Here is a 23,550-nt window from a genome sequence, read left to right as displayed (position 1 = left end):
AGGCCACCTGACCAGCAGGAAGGCCTAGGGACTTCTGGCCCCTGCAGCCAGGGCCACCTGGCTCCACCACGGACAGTCCCTCCAGACAGTTTCAATTAAAGCACAATCTGTCCGGTAACAATCGTTTTCCTTTCTCTACCCAAATCAAGGGAAAGCCTGTAAGACGCCTGGGGACAAAGCTGAGACAAACTGAATCTGCCCCAGCTCTGCACCCACCCTTCTCCTTTCCTGGCCCCTGCCTGGAAACCAGGCCTCACGGCCCTCACCACCACCTGTGTCTATGTCAGCATCCTGGCACCAGGCCCTGACCAGGAGAGGAGGGGGCGGGAGGCCTCGGCCTGCCATTTCCAGGGACCCTGGGCCACAGCACGAGTGCGGGTCGTGTTCGGGAAGGGAGATGGGGAGGGTGATGGAAAACAGGTCTTTCTGCTGTGCTGACCCCCCATCTGCCCTCTGTATACTGAGCAGCCGCAAAGACCTGCAGAGAGGCGCACAGTAGGCGTGTGCACAGCCCCACCCCACAGGAACCCCACAAGGCTTCACCCCCTCCCACCACCACAGCTGAAGGGCTCCTTCGGAGTGACTCTTCTGTCTCAGAGTTAATGGGCAACACATTCTGGCAAAGAGAAACTCAGCATTTTGGACGGCTCCAGCGATGGACACAGGCAGCCAGGGAAGGAATCTTCTCCCAGCGCTGCCTTCGGGGAGGGGGGCAGCGACTGGGGTGGGGGAGAGGGGATGGCCGTGGCGGGGGCAGAAGAAAGCCTCAGATGTTAAGCGTTATCCAATTAAGGTTTAGCTAAACAGCCCAAAGAGATGAAATCTGGAAGCTGAAGGAATGCATTCTGGGAGTGAGACCCTTGCAAAGGGCGGAGGCGTCCAAGGACCTCCTAAGTGATGGGGACAGGGGCACCAGTGTGCAGTTCCGCTGACATCCTTCACCACTTCCCCGGTGCCCCACTGGGGTGGGACCACACATCCTCCCTGGGTCCCCACCTTGCCCGGCCCACCTGGGAGAGGCAGCGGCCGGCCCTGCCCAGGGCACACCCCGCCACCCGTGGGAGCCCGCCCCCCCCGCCACCGCGGCCGTCTGTTACCTGACAACTGACACTGGCATCCAAAGGGAGCCTCCGTCTGACCCTCACCCTGAGTCCCGTCACCCGAGACCGGGCGTGCGCTGCAGCACGGCAGGGGGAAGCAGGGCGGCGGGGCGCCCAGGGTGCGCAGAGGTGGAGTGATCACGGATGAGTGAGGGTGGGAGGAGGCAGCTATGGGGGCCGTCGCTGGCAGCTGGGCAGGCCTGCACGGCCCTGGAGAAAAAACAATAAAAAAGACTGGTCAGTCGGGCCCTGGACCGTACAAGGGACCCGGGGTGCGGGACAGGGGCCCGGGGCAGAGGGCTGCAGGCCACCCTTCCAGAGTGGGAGGCCCCGGGGTGCCAGGCTTCCCTGCAGAGAAGGCACCTGGGCACAGGCTGGGGGAGCGGGGAAGAGGCCATGGGAAGTGGGGGGTGAGGGGTGAGGGGGTCCTACTTCCACAGCTGCCAGGTTGGGCCGTCTTGGGACCAGACTCCCATCCCTGGGTGGGCGGGGGCAAAAGAAGCTGTCAGGGCCCCTGTACCCAGGAAGACCCCCCCACCCGCCATGTGGGGGCTTCTAGAGTGTTCTGGATCTGGCTTCCTTTGGGGACTCGTTCCCAGAAATCTGGGCCACCCCCCTCTGGAAGAGCTGGGAAGCGCCAAGCCACCACCGTTGGCCCTATCAGGACGGGCTGTGTGTTCAGGCCTCGAACACCTCAGTCTACCTCTGAGCACCTGGGCACCAGTTAGCCTGAGGCCTGGCGGATGGCCAGCTGGTGTCTCTCTCCAGCCCAGCGTCCTCTTTAGCAACTTGAGCAGGAAGCACACGGCACACAAGCCCCCAGGCCTTTCGAGAGGCTTTGAACGCTCCCCCCACCCCAGGAAAACCCGGGCACTGCCCACCACCCCTCTTAACACAGCCCTGGCTGGGACGTCTCCGCTCCGCCCTGCCCCCCGCCCCCCAGTCTAACAGCCACGACGCAGGGCCAGGAGCTTGGCTTGCCTCCGCCCAGCCCCACAGCTCGCAGGCTCCCCAACAAGGCCTGCGTTTGATTTGGCCGTTTATCTTAAATGGCTAAGAGACCACCAGGGCAAAAGTCTGTGTGAAGCCCTTGCCAAAACCACAAGTGAAGAAGCCCGAATTCCCCGGGTAAATAATTGAGCAGGGAAGCATCAGGGAGACAAAAAGAAAACATCAACGAGATGAGGGGCAGCTGGGCCCCGGGCCAGCTCTGCCAAGGAGGCCACCCGAGGCCGCTCACCACCCCGCACAGATCTGCAGGGCGGAGGTCTGCCCGCTTTGTGGCCCCCACAAGGGATTCCCCCATCCAGGAGAACCACGGGACCCTGCAAGCCCACTTCGAGCCAGGATCCTGTCAGTCCTCATCCTGAGTGAGCTTCCCAACACGTCCACGGGGCAGGGCTTGGGAGACCCACTGCGCAGACCAGGAAGCCGGTGACGTGACCACAGAAAACTGTAGACGCCAGCAGCCAGCCCCGCCAAACCCTGGCCGCCTGGCTCCGGGAACCAGAACTCTTTAGCTACAGCACCTGCCTCTACAAAACGTGTGCTATCCAGGGCTGGGGGCCTCAGGACCCCTGAGAAGCCCTGCAAATGTCCTGCCAAGAAGCCAAAGCCACGTGGGCTCCCCTGGGCCAATGAGGACCTCGGATGAGGCTAAGCTCAGGACCCGGGGCGTTGTGAGCCCGGGACAGTCCCAGGAGGGCACGGCCAATGACCCCACACAGTTCCAGCCACACATTCGGTGCAAGCCCCCAAGTAAAGTAGGCACCTAAGGCCAGCGTCACCTGCCTCCTCCCAGAAGCCTGCCCTGGCCAGTCCTTGCCTAAACCCCCACCCCAGCACTGGACACTGCACATTCGGCCCTGTCCTCGTCAGTCTGGCTTCGCCCCACGGAAGGCTCCCGACACGGCTTTGTGCAGAGCACCTACCACAGCAGGCAGTTCACCACCAATACGTCACTCAGCAGGGAAAACTGTCCCCGTCCCAGAGGGGGTGCTGGAGCTCCGGGAAATCTGGGACTTGAACCCAGTTGCATCTCCAAAGGCCGGATATGTCCCGCCAGCCCTCAGGCTGCAGCTGGGGTGGAGTGACCGGGGTGCCCTGGGATGCTGAGAAGAAGGGCCGCGTGGAGCAGAGGGAAGCTGGAGGGTCCCTGGGCTCAGTAAGGCCACGGGAGGCTGAAAAAGAGCAAACCCAGGCCTCCAGGCTCTGGGTGAAGCGGTGACACAGCCACCACCATTTACCATGGCTAAGAAAGAGTGACAGGAGTGTCCGGGGCCTGATGACTGTCTTCCCAAGCGGTGACGGAGCAGGACCTGGGTCTCCAAGGTTGCGAGGAAGGGTCAAAGGGCAGGTCCAGCCACAAACCTCTCCTTCTGGAAGGGCCAGGCTTAGGCCAGGGCCTGTAAAGGCAAAGTCGTCCCCCAACTCAGGTAGCAGTGGGGGCCATGCTGCCCCCTGGAGGGGCTTCCAAAAGCCTCCTTAAGAATTCCAACCTGAGGACCACCTGCTCTAGGGGCTGGCTCAGCAGAGGCAGGGAGAGGACAGCAAGAGCGAGTGGCTTCTAACCCTAAGCTGCCCACAGAGGACACTCCAGGTGCTCTCCGAGGACCTCCAACCTGGGGCGATCCCCCTCACCCGGAGCAACTTAAACCTGGAGCTCAGTCCAAAGGTGGATACTCCAGAAAACCTCTTCTGAAGCTAGAACAAAAGCAGAAGGTGACCCCGAAAGCCACCCGTTGTGTGATAGTCAATGTCCACAGTAGGCAAATCCATAGAGACAGAACATAGACAAGAGGTTGCCAGTGGCTGGGGGCAGGGGCATGAAGGCTGGTGGGAACGGGGTTTCCGCTGGGGGTGACGAACGGTTCTGGAATTAGTGGTGGTGATGGTCGCACAACGCCGCGAATATACTCAAAATCACCAACTGCACACCTTAGAATCGTTCAACTGGCAAAGCCCAAGGCGAGGAGTGTCTCTGGCCTCAGCAGGCCTCCCAGGCCGCCTCCCAGGCCACCTCCCAGCCCTCAACCAGTCCTCAAGGAAGAAGTGTGTGCATTCACAAGTGCAGACAGGAAATTGAGAATGCACCTGACAGAGCACTTGAGGCAACACGCTGGCAACACAGAGGAAGCCCGGAGCTCAGAAGCAGCCTTGGAGCAGAGGCAGCAGAGGCATGGGTCCAATCCCCTCTGCCATTTCCTGGCCACGTGACCTGGGGCGAGTCACCTTCTCGGGGCCCTGTCTCTAAAGGAAGGTCAGGGCAAGCCTGGCCAGAGCCTGGCTTCTAGCGAACACTCACTGGATAAACGGCTACTATGGTCCATTTATTTTCCACTCTGGAACTTTTCCTGCTCCCTGTGGGTCTTCCCACAGCCTGGCGGGGAATGCCTACCGGGTGCTCTCCTGGCTCTGGAAAGCACCCGCAGAGCCCTGCAAGACACTCTTTTACAAACGATTCTAGGTGGGTTCCCCCTCTGGGATTGGAACAGCACCGAGGTATGTGGCACAGGGACACCAAGACGCCATGTCAGCTTTATTCAGGATCCAGGTGGCTTAAAAACAAAGCCCTGGCTGGCTCCATTCCTTGTCATGGAAGTTCACTTTCATTAGGGAAAGAAAAAAACAAAAACAAAAAACAACGAATACACGTATCATAGTATTTAGGGCCAGCGACCCCCACCCTCACAAATGAAGAAATGGAGGCTCACAGAGGTTAGAATGTTGCTCTAGAGGCCCCAAAAGGTCCAAAAATAAGATCCCTAAAAACGTTTCTTAGGCTCCAAATCAGGATGTAAGGCAGTTTGCAAGGCATCCTTTCCGTGGGGGTCTGGAACCTGCCGTGCTCTCTCCTAGAGGGGCCCTGCAGATAGATGTTCCTGCTTGGTACTCACACATGCGCACTACCCCGCGAGCACGCCCACACCCACCGGCATGTAGACACAAAAAAACGCGCCCGGAAAAGCCCGAGCCTGGTCGTGAGGGGAGCGAGCACCTTTCCCAGTGCTGAATCCTCGGGCGCCCCTCCCACGCGGAGGGTTCCAGATTCCCAGCCAGCGCCAGGCGCTCGGGAAGACGCGGTGCAGGAGACGTGTATTTTTCTCCCTACTGGTGCTTTTCAATTGATACATTTTTTAAGCCAAGAACTCCTACTGATAGCGCAAAAATGAGTCATAGATCAAGGAGGGAGACAGACAGGGAGCCAGCGCTGGTGAGTGAGGGCCACTAGCAAGGAAACCTGACAATCCCCGCGCCCCCTCCCCCCCCATGCCAAGACATTAATTCTCACAAGTCGGAGAAAATTACTATGCATGAATGCAAAAAGCATGATCAGGAGTAATTAACATGGCTTCATATGCAAATTTTATTAATGCAGAAGTACAAAGTCATTATGCAAATGAAACTTACGTCAACTCTCTTGACAAATATTCATCTCTGAGGCTCAAGTTTCTCCCTTTTTATTTATTTATTTAATTCCCCCCCCCCTTTTTTTTCCTGGGTTCTTTTTTTTTTTAAGAGGGGGTGCGGGGGTAGTGCTGGTGACCGCTTCAGCAGCAGCAAGCCATGAGGGCTGTTTGACAAGTTTGCAAAGTTGTTTTTCAACCAAAGAAATTTATTCTTGCATTGTTGATTTTTTTTTTGTACAAGACAGCTCATAGGAGAAGAGGAAAAAATAAAAAAAAATAAAAAATTAAAAAAATTAAAAAAAAAAAAAAAAAAAAAGCTCTGGGCAGCAGGCAGCCAATCAAAACGCCAGAGCCTGTAATGAGGGCGATTGATGGCTGTTTGGCTTTTACTGCAGGGTAATGAACTAGAATCCAGTCTGAGGAGGGGGGAAAATATGAATATTCATGAGACTGTGCTCCTGCCTTTGATGATTAAAGAAATTTTTAATATTCAAATAAGCGCTTGCCAAGTGATTAACAAAGAACATGCACGCAGAAATATGGAAATGTGAGCCGGGAAAGATTTGAGAGGCGAAGAGACTGCTGGAAAGGCAGCCCCAAATTTCATAAACAAGATCGGCAGATAACCCAACTCGCACGCGGGCAAATAAAAACATTTCTTTCGGATCGCTTAAATATTTTGCCAGCTACTTTGTCTTAAGGATGATCAAAATGCTATGTATGGGGGGGGCGCGCGGGGAGACAGACCGAGGAACCGAGGAACCGAGTAAAGTCAAACGCACTGCTCGCATGTAAGAAACATCCCAATTCTAGGCCCCCTCCCCCCAACACCGACGGGAAATCAGGACTCTTTTTCCGGTTTGCTAGACAGAGAGGATGGAGGGAAGCCAGCTCGGGCTTGAAAACCCAATGCTTGAGGTTCAGGCCTGACTGTTTTGGGGCACCCACCGCCGACAGTGATGGGGCCTGGGTTGGCACATCAGGACGGGTGGTCATGAGTTGCTTCTAGGCTGGCCCAAAGGCCTGAGAGGGTGGATGGTGAGATCTAGAGAGCTGAGGGGCTCCCCTGAAATCGGACCCTGGTCAAAACACATAAACAAGGTGGTCACAGGGAATAAACGGGGGCATGTCTTGGGAAGTTGCAAGGACTCAGCCTTCCCACGGGGCCTGGCCTGGGCATCCTCAGAGGCACCGAGGGAAGAGCCCCACCGATGGCGTGCAGGCTTCATTAGCTGTGCACTAGGGCCGCTGGCTCATATTTTAACAGCTCCACCATGGGTTCACATTGAAGCACATAATAACAGTATTAGCTGGTAAAATGATCCTGCAGTTAAAATACATCTAATTAGCAGCCGATGACATCCATTTTGGCAATTTCCTATTTGAAAGAAGTGGAGCACCACCTTAAATGAGACAGGCAATGGCTACTCACCCCACAAGACCCAGCCTTCCCACCATTTGTCTCTCTCAGCTCTCTTTTTGGGGGGGGGGGGGGACTAAGACAGCAGGAAGAGAGAAGGATTCTAAGCAGCCTTCTTTGTTACTCAATTTCAGAGCTACACCAGTTGGGGGGGGGGGCGGGGCACTCAGAAAATAAATTCCCTCACTCCACAGGTATCATTTAATGTCTTTTTCTTCATTTTTAACCACCAAGGGCTGGTAACCAGCAAACGCTAGAACTTGCTTTTTCATTTCGTTATAAAATACATCATCATCATCATCATCATCATCATCATCATCATGAACAACAAAGCAGAAAGGGAATCCAAGCATTTACGTGAACGCCATGTAAGTCACCATGAAAACCCACAAATGTCAGGACAGGTCCCCAAGTCAGGCCAAGAGAGCAGGCTGTGTGTGCAGCCCGGCTCAGCTCAGTGCACCAGAGCACTTGGAGGATCGAGAAATTCTCTGCGTGGAGCTGAGGCCACCAAGTCCCCACCTCCCACTTTTGGATCCTCCTTCTAAGTCAGGCCAAGTCTGAGTGCCCATCACGGGTCTCTGGTCCTTGCTGCAACGGCTTTGAGTTCGGGGGTGCACGTGTTAGCGTCCTTTATAAGACAAGCAACAGAAAGGGGAAATGAGGTCTCACAGGGTTTGCACAGCTGTGTTTAAAGACATCCTTCAGGGCCATCACATGGGGGCCATAAAAACAAAGCTCCAATGGGAGCTGGGCCTTTACTCTGGCTTCCTGCTAAAAACGGCAGCCCTTTCACATGGCTGGGAGGGTGGGGATTCCTTCCCATGCAGGTGAGAGGGCCTGCCTGGTTTCCCAATGGCCTAGAGAGGGCTACTGCGGGTGCCAGGCAGTGGGGAGCAGTGGGCTTGCCAAGGGCCTCCAAGAACATCTCTGGGCTTGAGGCCAGTCCAAGTGCCATTTCCCCAGTGACCTTCCAGAGACCCCTACATGCCCTCATGGCCCTCGTGGACATCAGGGCGCCGAGAAGGCTGGGCCACCGAGCGGAAGCAAGAAGCAAATCCCTTCCAGCACCCCGAGACAGGCCACCTTCCGCCTCACACCTCCCCCTTCGCGCACTTCTGAGATCTGTCACAGTGAATCACCGCTTCAACTATTTTCGCTCCCCAGCATGCTGAACATTTAATGCATCCCCGAAAAGGGAGAGGCAAGGCAAAGCAATGACCGTGCCCTTCGACAACACTTCCACCAAGGTTTGGAAAGGGAAGGTCGTCCCCGGCCACTGCATCCTGCAGTCAGAAGCAGGCACACACGCCCACCCCATCGCCGGGTCCAAAAGCACCTGTTTCAATGGCCACCGACCCCAATTTCCTCAAGATGCAAGAAGCCGAAACACTCTGGGGCAACGCCCTGGGCCAAGGATCTGTAAGGGTTACATCACAAATTTCAAAACCTTCTATGGCCCTTCCAAAAGGCCCGGTAAAGTAGCACAGGAAATGTCAGGTGCTACTCGGGAGGAAGGATGTGTCTGAATCATATTCTGCCAACTCTTCAGGGTAAACTGACCAAGTGCTCGGGGCTGACCACTCCACCCCCAAGTGGACAGCTGCCAGGAAAAACGTACAGCTTCAACTCTTCTGCTCATCATTCAGGGAAATCCCTAGAGCCCTCTCAGCTGCTGGAATGCAAATAAACCGCCATCATTTGTCCTCTGGCCGGGATGCTGAGGCCTCTGAACCACGGCTTTGAGACGCACACAGAAAAACAGACAGGAGTCCTCTCGGGTGACCTCAGCAGTCAGGGTCCACCAGATCGGGGCCCACGCTCCTGGAATGGGCAGGCCTGGGCACAACAGAAGGTGAAACCAGATGTTTCACCCGTTAGAAAAATGTGCATATGCACATCTAGTAGACAGAGATGATACATATATGCATATACACACATACATGCATATATCAGCAACGTAGGCCACGTTCAAATGTCTCCATGCATACCGGGGAATCCACAGAGGCCAAAGACAAAGAGGAGTTGACAGATTCTCTGAATCTCACCATTAAAAACAGCTGGTCAATACCCAGCAGAGAAATTTGCCCCTTTTCCCCAGATTCAGACTTTCTGATCAGAGGCTGGGTAGCTGCTTCAGTCTTCCAGTTTCTGCCCTGGACTGCGATTTACCCAAGATCCTTCAGTAATGTCCTATTACGTTACACTAGGAGCCATTAACAGTACATCACGCACACCTTCCCAAAGCACTCCTGGAGACAAAGCGCATCCTATGAACTGAAGTAAAAAGCTGGATAAGTCATCTGGATTCCAAACATCTAGAATTTGGGACTTGGGGTCAGGATCCCATGCCCCTTTCCCAGATGGGCACTTTGTGGCCAGACTCCAATGATAGCCTTGGCCAGGCATCTCTTAGGCATGTCCCTCCCCATGAACACTCCCCGTGGAGTGCATTAGTTTAGAGTTGGTGGGGGGACAGGGAGGGACCTCAGTCAAGACAGAAGCCACATGTCACAGGAGGGAAATACACCATGAGATGACTCTTCAAGATTTGGTGCCTACAGTGAGTTTTAAACTAAGGACACTCTCCCCGCCCCCCGCCCCCCCCCCCCCATCAGCATCCACTGTGCCTGACATCTGAGGAATGACCTGGAAACACTGAATCCTGACACTTGTTAAAAAGCTGGTCCTCTACAGAACATGTTTAAAAACTGGTGAGTTCAAAAAGTTGTTGCGGTTTGCAGGCCCCACAAACTCCCAACACTGGCTTTGGCTCAGCCCCCACGCGCAGAGAACACGATGTAGTAAATAGAAGGGGGAGGTCTGAACTCTGAGCATCCCACAGAATCGAGAATGCAAACAACTCAGCACAGCCAATAAAAAAGCACATCAAGAAAACAGAGTGCCCAGAAAGGAGGTTACTGCAAGTACTCCAAGCCAGAGGCAGCCAGGAAAAGGGACAGCAGTCCCAGGTACAGACGGAGTTGTGGATTTGAGAAATGTTGAGAGCATCATCAACCTTTATTAAGACTGGCCTCTAAAATCCCTACCTGCACAGTAAGGGAATGTGCAACCATGAGGGCCAGCAGGGTTTCTTGTTTTAGAGGGAAAGAAATTGAACTTGGTGAGTAGGTGGGGAAGGAAGGAAGGAAGGAAGGAAGGAAGGAAGGAAGGAAGGAAGGAAGGGAGGAAGGAAGGAAGGAAGGAAGGAAAAAAGGAAGGAGAAGAAAGGAAGGGAGGGAGGGAGGAAGGGAGGGAGGGAGGGAGGGAGGGAGGGAGGGAGGGAAAGAAGGAAGGATGGAAGGAAGGAGGGGAAGAAGGAGGAGGAGGAGGAAGAAGGGAAGGATGAAAAAAGAAAGGAAAATAGGAGGAAAGAAAGAACAAATTGTAGAAAAGGAGTCTATAGTTTAAATGCATTTGTTGGTTTCACTTACATGTGTAAGAATTACGTGCAACCATCTCTACCATCAGTAAAAAAATCCAGCTCTCCCCTGCCTTTCGCTGTTGACGGAGTCTTTTGTTTTTCTCTTTTTCATTCTTCTTACCTCCTACTAATGGACATAGAGAATACTGAGGCGCGCTGCTTTGCATCCCATAAGAACAAAATCTTTCTGTGGCCTCTTTATGTTTCCAAGCCAAGTCTGAAATGTCACTGCCTAAAACATTGAGCAGGCCTGTAATTACTTTCAACAAAGTAGCTCCTTTAAACGGAGTTTTCTGCATGTAGACGGCATGTAATATACATATTGTGAGCCTTCCTTTCAGCATGGGTAGCATTTGACGGCTACAATCACAAATTTTCTTCTAAGGGAGCAGGCTGACAGCCACCTTCTTCCTTGTTTTTTGACGTGAAATCCATTTTCTTCTCCTGACACACTGACGGTGATATGCAGTGTGTGCACAACAAAATTTGTAAAAATTAACACTTCGCGGGATTAATTGAATAAAGATTGTTAGCACATTAACACGGGGAACGCTGCTCCTTAGGCTTCAATCTAGCCACGCTCCCGAGCCACTGCCAGTGTAACAGAGGTTTACAAGCAGCTGAGGTTTATGCCGCTATTTAATGTAATTAAAGAAACCGGTAGCACAGTCCTCCATGGAAATATCATTTCTATTGCAGGGTATTCCCATTAGAAATTGGGGGAAATCATAGCACGCGGACTTTGATTTTGTTGTAATTTTTTTTTTTTTTTTTTCCCTTGGCTGTCTTTGAAACGGAGCCGATGTGCTGGGGCCTCAGACAGAACCCACTGCAGAAACCCAGCAAAGATTCCCGGATAAGACAAGCCTGGGGTAGGAGCGTTTAGCGTTTGTTTTTTGTTTTTTTTTTAATGGTTTTTGAAACTGCTCAAAAAAAAAAAAATGTTTTGTTTTTTTTTTAATCTGTTGTCTCGGCTGCAATTCTCTGCCCAGCAAACAGCATATCATGACAATGACTTTTCAGAATACCCCCCCCACCCCCGCCCGGCCTCCCCTGCAAAGGACAGGGTGGATAAAGATGCAGAAAAAGAGAGGGGTCTCCCTGGCCACTCTTCTATATAAACAATGATAGCTCCAGACCCGGATCAGGACTAGAATCTAACGGTAACCTCAGAGGAAGAGCACAGAGCAGGCACTGCTCAAGAAGGCCTCAGAAACGAAACATACACAACCAACCAGAAAAAAAGAAAAACAGAATCTTTACACCACATCATCCACAATGGCAGAGAAAATGAAGTCTTGGGGCTGAAGGGAAGGGAGCCTGACTCAGCTCTCCAGGCCCTAAGCATCCTCTCCTATCTGAAGGCTGCCTCCTGCCCTTGGAGCCGCCAAGTGCAGACGAACGTGAGACCTGGCTCTAAACCTGCACCTGCTCCACGCGTGTCCCTGTGCCACAGGGGTGACTGCATGGGATTTTTTTTTTCTTCCCCAACTGCATTTTAATGCTCTTATGCTACATCCTAATTTCTTGGGGGGAGAAAAAAAACATCAGTGTCACTAAAAAAACGTCACTCTGTTTTGCAAAATCCAGCAGCTTCCTTGGCAGCAAGAAAGGCTGGCTGGCATTATCCCCTCATTTGACAAAACTACTATTTCTGGGCATGTGCTCAAAAACAGGTAGGAAGCAAATGCTGAGAAATAAGGAAGTAAAAACAGGCAACAGATTTTTCACTACCAAGAATGCCAAGCGTAAACACGATTTATTTAGCTGTGTTTAACGTGCCTGTCCTCTATGCAACTAGGAGCCCACTTGGGTTGAAGGAAGGGTGGGGAGGAGGGGACAGGAAGAGGGAGCAGGGGACAGAGAGAGGAGGCAGGCGGTTCTGTACGAGGACTTCCTAAACAGTTCGGTTCAGTTTTAGGAGAACAAGATTCTTCTGCCCCGAAATACGCGCATGTGTCAAAAGAAGGCAACACTAATATGCCAGTTAATTAACGAGCCGCCACTAACAAAGATACAAGACCCAGCTCCTGCAAACAATATTTACAGGCGTCGTGCAATCTTCTTGCCCACTTCCCTGGTCTTTCTGCAAAGCCTTGGTCTGGGGGCTGGGACAGGCGCTGAGGCCCCTCAAGCTGGTGGGAGGGGGTTCTGAGCTTCGAAGTCCAGACACGGGGGAGAGGGGGTAAGTATCGCTGCCCTCCCTGCCCATCCTCACAGGGCCACGTGGAACTGAGCGAGATCTGTATTCAATTAAGGAGCACCAGACAGCTTCTGGCTCCTTGCCTGCACCAAAGCAGGCTACGGGTATCTGCTGTGCCCCCCACCCTACCCTGGCTCTAATGCTAGGGAACAAGGGCTCTATCAAGTCCCCGGTGGAGAAGGCAGAGTGCCACGCTGCCCCCCCCCCCCGCCAACCCCCAAACTCAAGCCTGAGGTTTGAGTCCTGCCGGGGTGAACCAACAAAATACATAAAGCAAGCATCTGTATTTTCTAACTGGTGAGACTAAACCAGAGGTTTTGGGCCCTGCCAGAGGTCCTTCCTTTTAAAAATCTAATTCAGGTTCCACTCAGCATTGGCTGGAAAAAAGGAACCAAGCCTCATCAAAAGATAAACAACAACCCAAAAGTAAGATGGAGACCCAAAAGGACAGTCAGGACTCCCCGTTTCCCCAGTGAAGGTGCCATTTCAGAACAGCCAGCTGTGTGCTCTGGGAGCATAAATGCCTATTTTTGTTAGCTTTGAGAGGTGGTGGCCAAAAAAAAAAAAAAAAAAAAAAAAAAAAAGGAGAATTTCCTCACCAGTCTGCACGGACTTCCTTCCTCCTCTGCACCTAACAAGACTGTGCACTTAAATGCTGCCTGCTGTATGCATTCCTCTGCACCCCCAAGTCTACACCCCCTCTGCCCAACCCCTGTCCTTCTGGGGCCACACTCCAAACGTCAGTAAAGATACCTCTTCTGGTATATTCAGGTCAAGAGTAACAGCCAACCCCACTCCGTGTTAAGATTCTGAATCACGTGACAGTCCCCAACAGGAACAAAGAGCTGGGGTGGCGTGTCAGTCCCCCAAAATGAATGGGAGTCGGGGAGAAGTATTTCCTACTGGTATTAGGTTACTAAACTGAAAATTCAAGCCCTCCCCCTTAGACTCCCCCCTAAATCCCCTAATTCTTCCTCCTTGCATTGAAAATGACATGCTACACAAGTAGCTATTTGATTCCTTTCCCTTTTGCAAATTAGTCACCCTGCCCCCGTGGACTGAACAACATTAGAGTCTATACTTTTGCGATGTCTCTGAAATCAGCAATTACTTCACTCTCGCAGAATGGTTTGTTTTCGTATCTGGATACGGTGGCAGAAACATAATCAATTGGAGATCCCCATTTTATAGGTGAAGAAACTAAGACACGAACTGATCTGCCCGGGGCTGTTTAGGAACAAACACATCTGAGACTGTGTGAACATCCTGATTCCGGTGCTTCCACGAGTTCAGTGGCCCCTAACACTCCAGTGGCAACAAAAAGGGATCGAAAGGCTAACCGGGGCTCAGGTGCGCTGCTCCAGGAGGCCACGCTTCTAGAAAATCCTACACAGAAATCTCAATTTCTCAAATAAAACTGAAGATGTTTAACTGCATCTCCAAAGGAGGCCTCTGCGGGATCCCTCTAGATAACAATTCCATTGGTATTTCAACAGCATCAGGGCTGACAAAACCCCCCATTCCCAAGCAAATGTCCCACACGTGGCTCCTGAATAAAGCAGGGCAAATCACCTGCACCTCGCAGACCGGGCTAGTGGCTTAGAGACCACAACACAAAGCAGCCCACCCCGTCATTCAGACACAAACTGGTGTGTGCCCTCAGAAGGCACGAGGGCACCCAGGCAGGGCTACAGAATCCTCTCTTCCAGGAGGATTCTAGACCAGAGAACTTCCGCTGCCCTGCCCCAAGGCTTAACCTAAAACTAGAGGGAGAAATCACCCATAATTTTTATCACTGTGGAGTCGTCAAAATAAAGAAGGCAGAGATAAGCTGGTTTCCTCCTCCTCCTCCCCCTCCTCCTCCTCCTCCTCCTTCGTGTAATAGCCATTAAGTCAGCCAACCACACAGTTACCTGCCTTTCAAGCCCAACAGGAACAATTCCCCCCACAGGCACCTTGTTTCCAAAAATCCTAAAATGTATCACATCCCTCTAAAGGGACTGCAGAGACCTAGGATGGGGCCCCTCAAACACACACACATAATTAGTGTTTCATCTTTCTTTCTGTAAAGGAATCCGGTAACATAAATATTAATCAAACACGAGAATCTGCCTTTCCAGGCTGGGACCATTACGAGTGCCGGATTGTGATCTTTACAGATATTTACAGATATTCAAAGGCAGATTCTATCTTGTTGGAACTGTTATAAATGGACGTCTGAGAAATCACCGAGCAAGTTCAGGCAGATATGAAAACCTTCCTGTCCAGGACTGCCAGCAGCTTTGAGTTCCCAAGTGTTGAATTTGTTACCTTTTCTGTAGGCCTTTCAAAAAAATAAATTGACAAATGCCTTCAGATTCCTCCCGAAGAAAAGCAAGCTGCTCAAAGTTCGGGATAGCTAAATCTGAGATTTAAGACTGACTCTTACTCTAAATGCCATGAAGGCATTGTTTACAAAATAGTTTAGCCTTTGATAGCACAGAAAGTGCGATATTCTGTTATGATTTGGGTCAGCCCAAATCATAAATAAATATGTATATACATATTTTTAAAAATTACCTCGACTCCTGTTACAGCAAATGTATTCCGTTTGGTTCAGACCTATTTCTGAATAATGGAAAATAGAGACGTGGTTCCAACTGTAGCCTAGAAAAGCTGTCACAGTGAAGGTAAACTTTTAATCTTCTATAGGCAAACAGCATACATTTTTATTTCTGGAGTAACAGCTTTGGGAAAATGTTTGAACATTTTCTTAAGAGCTTTGTGGTAAATACATTGGGCGTCCAACCACTGCTTTTCTGGGTCTTTAAGGGTCTGTTGGAGTGCTTTAAACAATTGGAGGCCAATTTTTAAGAAGCAAAAATAAAGAGAGACTCCTAGCAAGGTGACCATTTGCATACAAATTCTCTTTCGGGGGGGTGCTTATTGTAAGAGAAGTCGGGCTGGAGGAAGGACTGACATTAATTCCCTGTAATTCCACGAGGCTTTGTGCCCTACTCTACTAGAGGGTTCCATTCCCACACAATTGGGAAAACACTTTTGTTCTTGAGTGTTTTAAAATCCCAGCCCCCAGGAATTCCCTCTAGAAAAGCAGGCTCTCCCTCCTCCCCCCACCGGGGGGTGGGGGGTGTGGAAAGCTACAAAGAAAACCACTTTGGGACGGGACTGTTTGCCCTGGATGGACACAAACGCACAAAGGAACTCTTTGAGGCTCCCTGCAAACGGGCCTCACCTGGATCCGGGGAACTGCCGGGCTCTGTCGGGCCAAGGTGGGCTGATGCCGGGCTCGGTCGGGCGCGACCCTTTCAGAGCGCTGGCGGCGGGCGGAGAAAGGATCCCGGGGCGCCCCCAGGACCCAAGACAAATGCCCGGGAACAAACGCCACCCCAGAGAGGAGCCCCGCCCCTCGCGCGCTGGTTTTGAGGCTGGGGCCACTGGCGGGAGTTTTCAGGGGTCCTGAAATGCAATTCCCCACGCCCGGGAAGGTCACTAGTCAGGGCGCGCGCCTGGGGGTCCGGGAGGGGAAGGAGGGTGGAGGAGGGGCGGGCCCGAGCGCACAAAGGGGCCCCGGGCCGGCGGGCTCCCCGCCCTTGACCTTGGGTCTCCGCCTCCATCCATCTCCGCCCGCTGCCAAGGAAGGGGGCTGGCCCGGGGCCAAGGGCGAGCTCGCAGGGCTGCTGCCGGGCGGGGGCCGACAAGGGGCCGCCGGGGGCGGGGGGAAGGGGCTCGGAAAAAAAGGGCTGCAGAGTGCTCCGAGGAAACCTGCATTCCAACTCCCCCGGCTCCCTCTGGAGCCAGGTCCCGGGGAGGCTCCGATTCACTGCACGCCTCCCACCACCCCCCCCCCAAAGCAAAAGTTGCTGGAATGCACCGAGGAAGCCCCCTCCCCTGGGCTAACCCTACGACTCGCCCACTCCCCGCCCCCCTCGGACCCGGGCCGAGAGGGGGAGGGGAGCTGTCACGGGAGGAAGAAAGAAGCGCGCCTTCCCGGCGAGGCCAGACGCGGGCAGGGTCAGCTGCGCCTCCGCCCGCCCCTCGCCGCCCCGCTCGGGCAGCTGGCCCATTAAGCCCCCGAATTATGCATGGACCTGGAGCCCCCTCGGCCCTCCCGCCCCAAGAAGACACAATCAACGTGCGCGGCGGGCCAGGGCCGGGAGAGCAGAAGAGACGTGGCTGATGGTCGCCTAACCGCGCGCCCCGGGGCGCAGGCTGGAGAGGCCGCGGGCGAATCTGCGAAGCCGGCTGCCCGGAGGGGACCAGGCGTGCCCAAAGGCCCGGGAGCGGCGCCTCAGAGCCCCCCGCGGGACCGCAGCCGGCCGGATGGGGGGTGGGCACCGACCGCGGAGAAGGCTCCGGGTGCAATCACGGTGTTGCCAGTGTCCGACCGTTTCCGCGCGGGGTCCGCCTGAGCTGTGCACCACCCGCCTCGGGTGTGCCCGGGCTTGGAAGTGAGAGGAGGGGAGACTTACGGACCCCAACCCTGGAGCCCCCCCAGGGGCGGGGCCTGAAGTCCCCGACGGGCCTGTCAGGAATTCTGCCCCTGCCCCCTCCCACGTGGAAGGGAATGATTTGCTAGGGGCGGCACCGTCAGGGACGGAGGCGAGGAGGCCAGGAGTGGGGAGGGTCGCTGGAGATCCCGAGAGGGGGCAAGATGAGTCTTGAAAGTTGCAACCGTCGGGGCACACGGGACATTACATTGGTGGTGAGGCAGGTGGCGCCTGGTTTCACGGGAGCAGAAGTTCAGTCTCAGGGTTGGTTGGATTCTGATGTCCAACTCCCCACCGCTCCCCATAGTCTTAGAAGGCGCCCCCCCACCAGGGACCCCCAGCACTAGGCAGCCCCGAGGGTCTCGCGTCTTCCACTAAATGCCATTTTCGGTGTCCCGAATGGCTGTGCTGTGGGAAAGCAAGTCCCGGACATCGGAGTGTGGAACTTGTTTGCTATCTTGGGCCCTGTTTGTTTCTGGAAATGAGTTCCCTCTCGCTTTTCCTTCCCCTCAAAAGCAAAAGCCAGGTCAGGAAAATTATATACTTCTTTTTCCCAGCGAATAAAGGCGCCTCCTTTGCAGGGAAAGTTTTACAAGCCAATGATGTCAATGATGCAAGGAGAAGACCACACTGTTTAGGTTTCTTAATTGGCTGGCTTTGAACTCTTGGTGGGAGGGGGAAGGAATCCACTCTGGCTCCCTTGGAGAACTTAGTTTTGTGGGGTCTACCAACCTCAATCAAACGTTTTAGCCAGTTGCTGGGGTGGGAAGGGGTCATCAAAGCTTTGTCCTGTTTCTCCATAAGGGAAACAAAGAACCCTAGATGGCTAGAGAGGAAGCCCAGGACAGACAGTCCCTGGCCACCCCCCCCCCCCAAGGGAGGACCCCTAGAACCCAGCTGGGGGACTACATTCTCCAGATGCCATGCTCTGCCCGGAAAAGTCTTTAAAACAAAGCCAGTGAGTGCTTTCTCTATGACTTTCAAGAATTCCTTTGGTACCTGAAGTCAGAAAAGCTGAATTGTGCTTTCTGGACACTGCAGGGTTGGACAGATGTCCTCACTGGAGCTTCCTCACAATCCAGGCACGGGGGCTAACAAGGGGCAGGGCTTTATTCATGGGGGTTCATCATGGGTGGGCACTGACCCACACACCTGTTTGTACCTTTGAGTCTGGATTTATCTGCCTGCATCTAAGGCTGTGTCCACACTTGCAACCAGAAGGTTATGGAAGGTGTGCGGGTACTCAGCCCCGGGGCGATCAACAGCCCTGATCAAATGTTGCCTTGGCTTAGAAAACTAGGTGGCTGTCCTGAGCTGAGAGGTTCACCCTGCCTTCGGCATTGCATCTGAACAGCTGTCTTCTCTCCACAGCAGGAATGGGGGGTTCTGACTTCTCACCTCCAACAAAAGGCCATTTTGTTCACATCCTTCTACCCAAAGGAGCCTGGGGTCCCAGTTTTCATGCAGTTGGGACCAGCAGCAAGCACTCTCCCAACCTAACTCTCATCAAGTGATTACTCGTTCTTCTGTCACACATTCATCCCCCCACCCCCACCCCAGCACAGAATCATCCTTCCTAAGCCATCCCCTCTCCAGATCAAAACCAGCAGACCACCAGGAGGGCCCTAAGGAAACCCACTTAAAAACAAAATACAAACAGGGGCGCCTGGGTGGCTCAGTTGGTTAAGCGTCCGACTTCAGCTCAGGTCATGATCTCACGGTTCGTGAGTCCGAGCCCCATGTCAGGCTCTGTGCTGACAGCTCAGAGCCTGGAGCCTGCTTTGGATTCCGTCTCTCTCGCTGTCTCTCTGTGCCCCTCCCCTGCTCACACTCTGTCTCTCTCTCTCTCAAAAATGAATAAACTTAAAAAAAAATTGTTTAAAAAAAATTTTAAAAACAAAATACAAATGAAACCTAGGGGTACCCGGGTGGCTGAGTAGGTTAAGCGGCCAATTTCAGCTCAGGTCATGATTTCATGGCTCATGAGTTTGGCCCCGCATCAGGCTCTGCTTGGAACCTGCTTGGGATTCCCTCTCTTCCTCTCACTGCCCCTTAGCCATTCTCATGCACACACGTGTTCTCTCTCCCAAAACAAATAAATAAAAATGAAAAAAATAAAAGAAGGGGGCGCCTGGGTGGCTCTGTCGGTTGGGTGTCTGACTTCGGCTCAGGTCATGATCTCGCGGTTTGTGAGTTGGAGCCCCACGTCCGGCTCTAGGGCTGATGGCTCGGAGTGTGGAGCCTCTTTGGATTCTGTTTCTCCCCTCTCTTTGTTCCTCCCCCACTCACGCTCTGTCTCTGTCTCTCTCTCAAAAATAAACAAACATTCAAACTAAAAAATAATTACATAAAATAAAACCTAGAAGCCTTGCCCTCTCCAGAAAGGCCTCCAGTTCCCTGGGTCCAGCTCGGAGCCTCCAAGTCCTGGTCACCAGAAGCCAGGAGCTCCTTCTTGGGCTTAATTTGGGCAAGGCCGACACCCCTACACCCTTAGGTCAACCGGTCACCACCTAGGAACGCCTGGGTCACGGCTGGCTTCAGATTTTGTGGGGCCTGAGGTTTATACCATTCGGGAGGGAGGTCCTTTTAACAACAACAACGAAAAAAAACACCAAACCACACCCACAACATCAGGGTCAGGGCCTGGAAGACATACACAAGTGGTGCCGAGCCCACACTCGGTCACCCTCTCCGTGAAGGCAGCACATCCTCCCGGAAGGCTCTCTGCAACTTTGAGCAGCACTAGTTCTCATTTCGGCCACCAGTGTCTTCAAAGAAAGTTACTTCCTAAGCCCAAAGGAGGAAAGCCTTTCGGGCCGCTGGGTGGGAGGGTGTAGGTAGGAAGCCTCCCCTCCCCTACATGTGCGGGGGTTGGGGGGGGGCCTGCAGCTGTTGGAAACCACTGGTAGCTCCTTCTCCTATTTCGGCTCAGGAAGCTCAGGCCCAAAGAGGGGGAGGGTCCGCTCAAGGTCACAGCGCCCGTCAGCCGCAGGGCATGGACACGTACGTACCCCGGGTCTCTGGCCCGAGCCCACTCCGCCTGCCACTCCCCACCCGCATTCAGTAGGCCCGGCTCAGCCCCTAACAGGGCGGCTTTGCACAGCGGTCGGCACAAAACCCGCCGACGTGCACAGGACCGGGGTGGGGGCAGGTCCACGATCCCGACTTCTTCAGCTCCCACGAGACCCCAGGTCTCGTCGCGGAGCTTGCCCCTCTGGGTGGAGATCACTCGTCGTCTGGCTGGCAGCAGAAGCGGCCTGGGCCAGCCGCAGTTACAGACCCTCGTGGTCCCCTGGGCTCCCTGTGAGGAGGTCACTGGCCGGGGAGTCAGGAGCCCGGCGCCCAGGCTCGACTCTGCCGCTGCCTCGAGAAGGGTTTATGCAAAAGCTTCTTAACCCCTCTAGGACTCGGTCTCCTCATCTACAAAACGAAAGTAGTAACTGATTTATCACCTCTCATGGGACAGAGACAGTGGATGGGAACAGAAGACGAACGACGACCACGGGAAGCACAGCGGCGCCACAGGAAGAGCATGACTGCCTGAGTTCACACCCTCGGCCCCTTCTCACCAGCTGTGTGACCCTGGGCAAATTACTCAACGTCTCTGTGCTTCAGTTTCCTCTTTGGTATTGTGGGCTTCATACCAGCACCCTAGCTCCTGGAGGTGTGAGGAGGTTTAAATCAGTCAATAGTTGCCAAGCCCTTCAAACAGTGAGTGGTCCACCGTAAGTTCTTGTAAGTACGCGTTAAATTCAAAACCCAAATATGAAAATGCAGTCTTTTTGTTTCTTCAGGGAAAAGACGAACCCGAGGGCACAGGGGTGACAGCGGGACTGCCCTAGTTATAGTTTACTGACAGAGCCCCCTCCTAACAGTTTCTACAGCTAATGGTTATGCATCAGTCAGGAATGAAAATTGGCAAAAAAAAAAAAAAAAAGGCTAGCTGTCAAGGGCCTAATAAAAAACTTACGCCAACTGCTAACTATTTACTGTCAAATGAAAAACCCAATAATAATAATAATAATAACTGAGGCTGAGGGTTCCCCACCTGAGAGCCAGCGCCTTCCCTCGCTCCCTTCCTTAACTTCCTCTCCTCTTCCTGAATGGCTCTGCAAGCTTGGAAATCACAGATAATAAGGGCCCCAAACCTAAAGGAAACCTGAGGAAAAAAACCAAAATGACCCTGTAGCTAATTAGGATTTTTTGTCTGTCTTTATTTATTTATTTATTTACTTACTTACTTACTTATTTATTTATTTATTTATTGTTAATGTTTATTTACTTTTGCAAGAGAGAGAGACAGAGAGAGAGAGAGAGAGAGACAGAGCAGGAGCGGGGGAGGCGCAGAGAGAGAGGGAGACAGAATCCGAAGCAGGCTCCAGGCTCTGAGCTGTCAGCACAGAGCCCAACGCGGGGCTCGAACCCACAAACCGCGAGATCATGACCTGAGCCGAAGTCGGACGCTCGACCGACTGAGCCACCCAGGCGTCCCTTGTCTTCTTTTTAATTCGATACAATTTTCAACTACAATTCAGTGCGACGGTCATGTTTACAGCTGCTGACACTCTGCAGCCGTTGGTACCATTTACCTTCAGTCTCTGGCCCCCCGTTTACAAGTAAGGAAACTGGGTCTCTGCAAGGGAAAAGGGCTTGCCTCCAGTCACAACGGCTTGGTGTGGCGAGAGGGCACCTGACTCCAGATAACTGGGGTCTGGGCTCAGCCCTGCCAGTAACCAGTTCCAGGTAAGAATGGGAGGGTCAGCAAGGAGACCCTTCCAGCTCAGGCCAAGAGGCCACAATCCCCACACGGATCCCTCCAGTGGTTCTCCATTATTAATAACAGCTAACAACTCCACAAGGACCTAGTGCGTGCATACGTGGTCTAAATCAAACCTTGCAACAAGCCTGAAAGATATCTCCATGCTACAGGAAATGGGGACTTGGAGAGGTGAAAAACTGGTTGAAGGTCATTCAACAAGTCACTGGCAAACCCCAAATCCCAGCCCAGATCCACCCATCTGCATTCATATCTTCTTGCCTTCTTCCCCACTGCCCACCTCTCCAAAACCTTCACCACGAAGTACAGACAACAGTATGATGTTACCACAGACCGTGGGTCAAGACCTCTGGGGCCTGAAGGCCCTGGGCCATATCCGCAAGTGTCATACCCTGGGATGCTCTTCGAAGACCTTGGACAGGGTCTAGAGGTAGCGCCTGCCCCCACAGGTCTCGCCAGCCAGGCAGCGTTGGACTACGCTTCCCTAGAAACCTCCATTCCCTGGGCTACCTGAGGTAGCCAGGCAGAGTCGAGTCTGACTCCACTTTGCCGTGTGACCTTGGGCAAGCCCCTTAGCCCCTCCAAGCATTAGCTCAAAGTGGGGTTAGAAATACCTATTTCAAAGCGGGGTTAGAGGTATCTGTTTTAAGGCTGGTATCTATTTCAAGACGACATAAGCCAAGAAAAGCACCTAGCACGATGTGGGTTACCAGGTAGGCCCCCTCTTTCTTCCCCATCGGCCACCAGCCCTGCCCAAGTTCTGGGATCAGCCCTACTATGCCTAGCCCCAGGGCCATGTCTCTCAGGCAGCACCCTCCACTATTCCTTGGTGCAGACAGAACTAATAATTAGCTGTCACAATTTAATAATACAAAAATATAATCCATGCTACAACACACACGGATTTAACTAATCTTAATTTGGAGGCAAAATAACAACTCTAAATATATCAAGCGCAAGTTTTTAAAGACACCCTGCAAGTGGGGTTTATCTCCATTTTCCAGCACAAGCAAGTTATTTAGTTTCTTCCACTGGCCAAGCTAATATTCTCCTTTTCACATTTATCTCTCTCTCTCTTTTTTTTTTTTTTTTTTTTTTTTTTTTTTTTTAAGTCTGAAGTGCACATTTGCAGAGCGGCATGTAAATCCTCTGGCTGATCAGAAGCCCTTTTCTGCAACACATTTTGACTAGTGATGGGTCACTGGGACCCCAAACCAAGCCCCCTGCCTGTGTCCCCCCTGCTACGAGGACCCCCTCCCACCCCCCCTCTCCTGCCTCCAGGCGCATCCCTGTCCCTTCTTAGGTTCTAGATGAAGATGTGCAGAGCGAGTGGGGCCATCGCAGCAGGCAACTGCCTGCTCCTTCCAGCCCAGGGGATCTGCCACCTCCTGTCACCTGCTGCCTGCCTCCTGCATTTCTCCAGAAATCTGACATTTGGGGTTTGGGGAAAGGACGGGGAAAAAAGGCAAAAGGCAAACCTATGACTGACAGCTGATGGCTCATTCCTCCGGTTACAGCTCCATTTGGTTATGGAAGGGGTGATAACACGTAAAAACGAATTACCTGTGATCAAGAGCCTTCCCTCCAGTGGCTATAAAATGGGGATTTCTAAGGAGGAATCGGTGTAAATGGCTGAGAGAGATACCCCAGGTGAGTTTTCAAGATTCTCACTGGGGAGCAAACACCTCGTGCTTTCAAGCAGGGTCTACGCTTTTTCAGAAAGCTTTTTA

General features: G+C 52.9%; 1 protein-coding gene across 4 annotated transcripts in view; it reads right to left on the bottom strand.

The window, feature by feature from the left end:
• The window catches only part of BCL11B (BCL11 transcription factor B), a 97,971-nt gene that overhangs the window by 54,729 nt on the left and 19,692 nt on the right, over window positions 1–23,550 (bottom strand). For 2 of the 4 annotated variants that reach the window (XM_086708844.1, XM_086708843.1), the window contains one exon: window positions 1,098–1,310. The exons of the other annotated variants lie outside the window; for them this stretch is intronic. In XM_086708844.1, the coding sequence (XP_086564970.1) occupies window positions 1,098–1,310 (213 nt within the window). The remainder of the gene's footprint in view (window positions 1–1,097; window positions 1,311–23,550) is intronic. 4 annotated transcript variants of the gene reach the window in all.

Source organism: Puma concolor, chromosome B3, assembly GCF_028749965.1.
Source record: "Puma concolor isolate L17-30 chromosome B3, mPumCon1.1.hap2, whole genome shotgun sequence".
In the NCBI taxonomy this organism is placed as follows: domain Eukaryota; kingdom Metazoa; phylum Chordata; class Mammalia; order Carnivora; family Felidae; genus Puma; species Puma concolor.
Note: the sequence above shows the minus strand (reverse complement) of the source record. Positions and strands in the feature narration are given on the sequence as shown.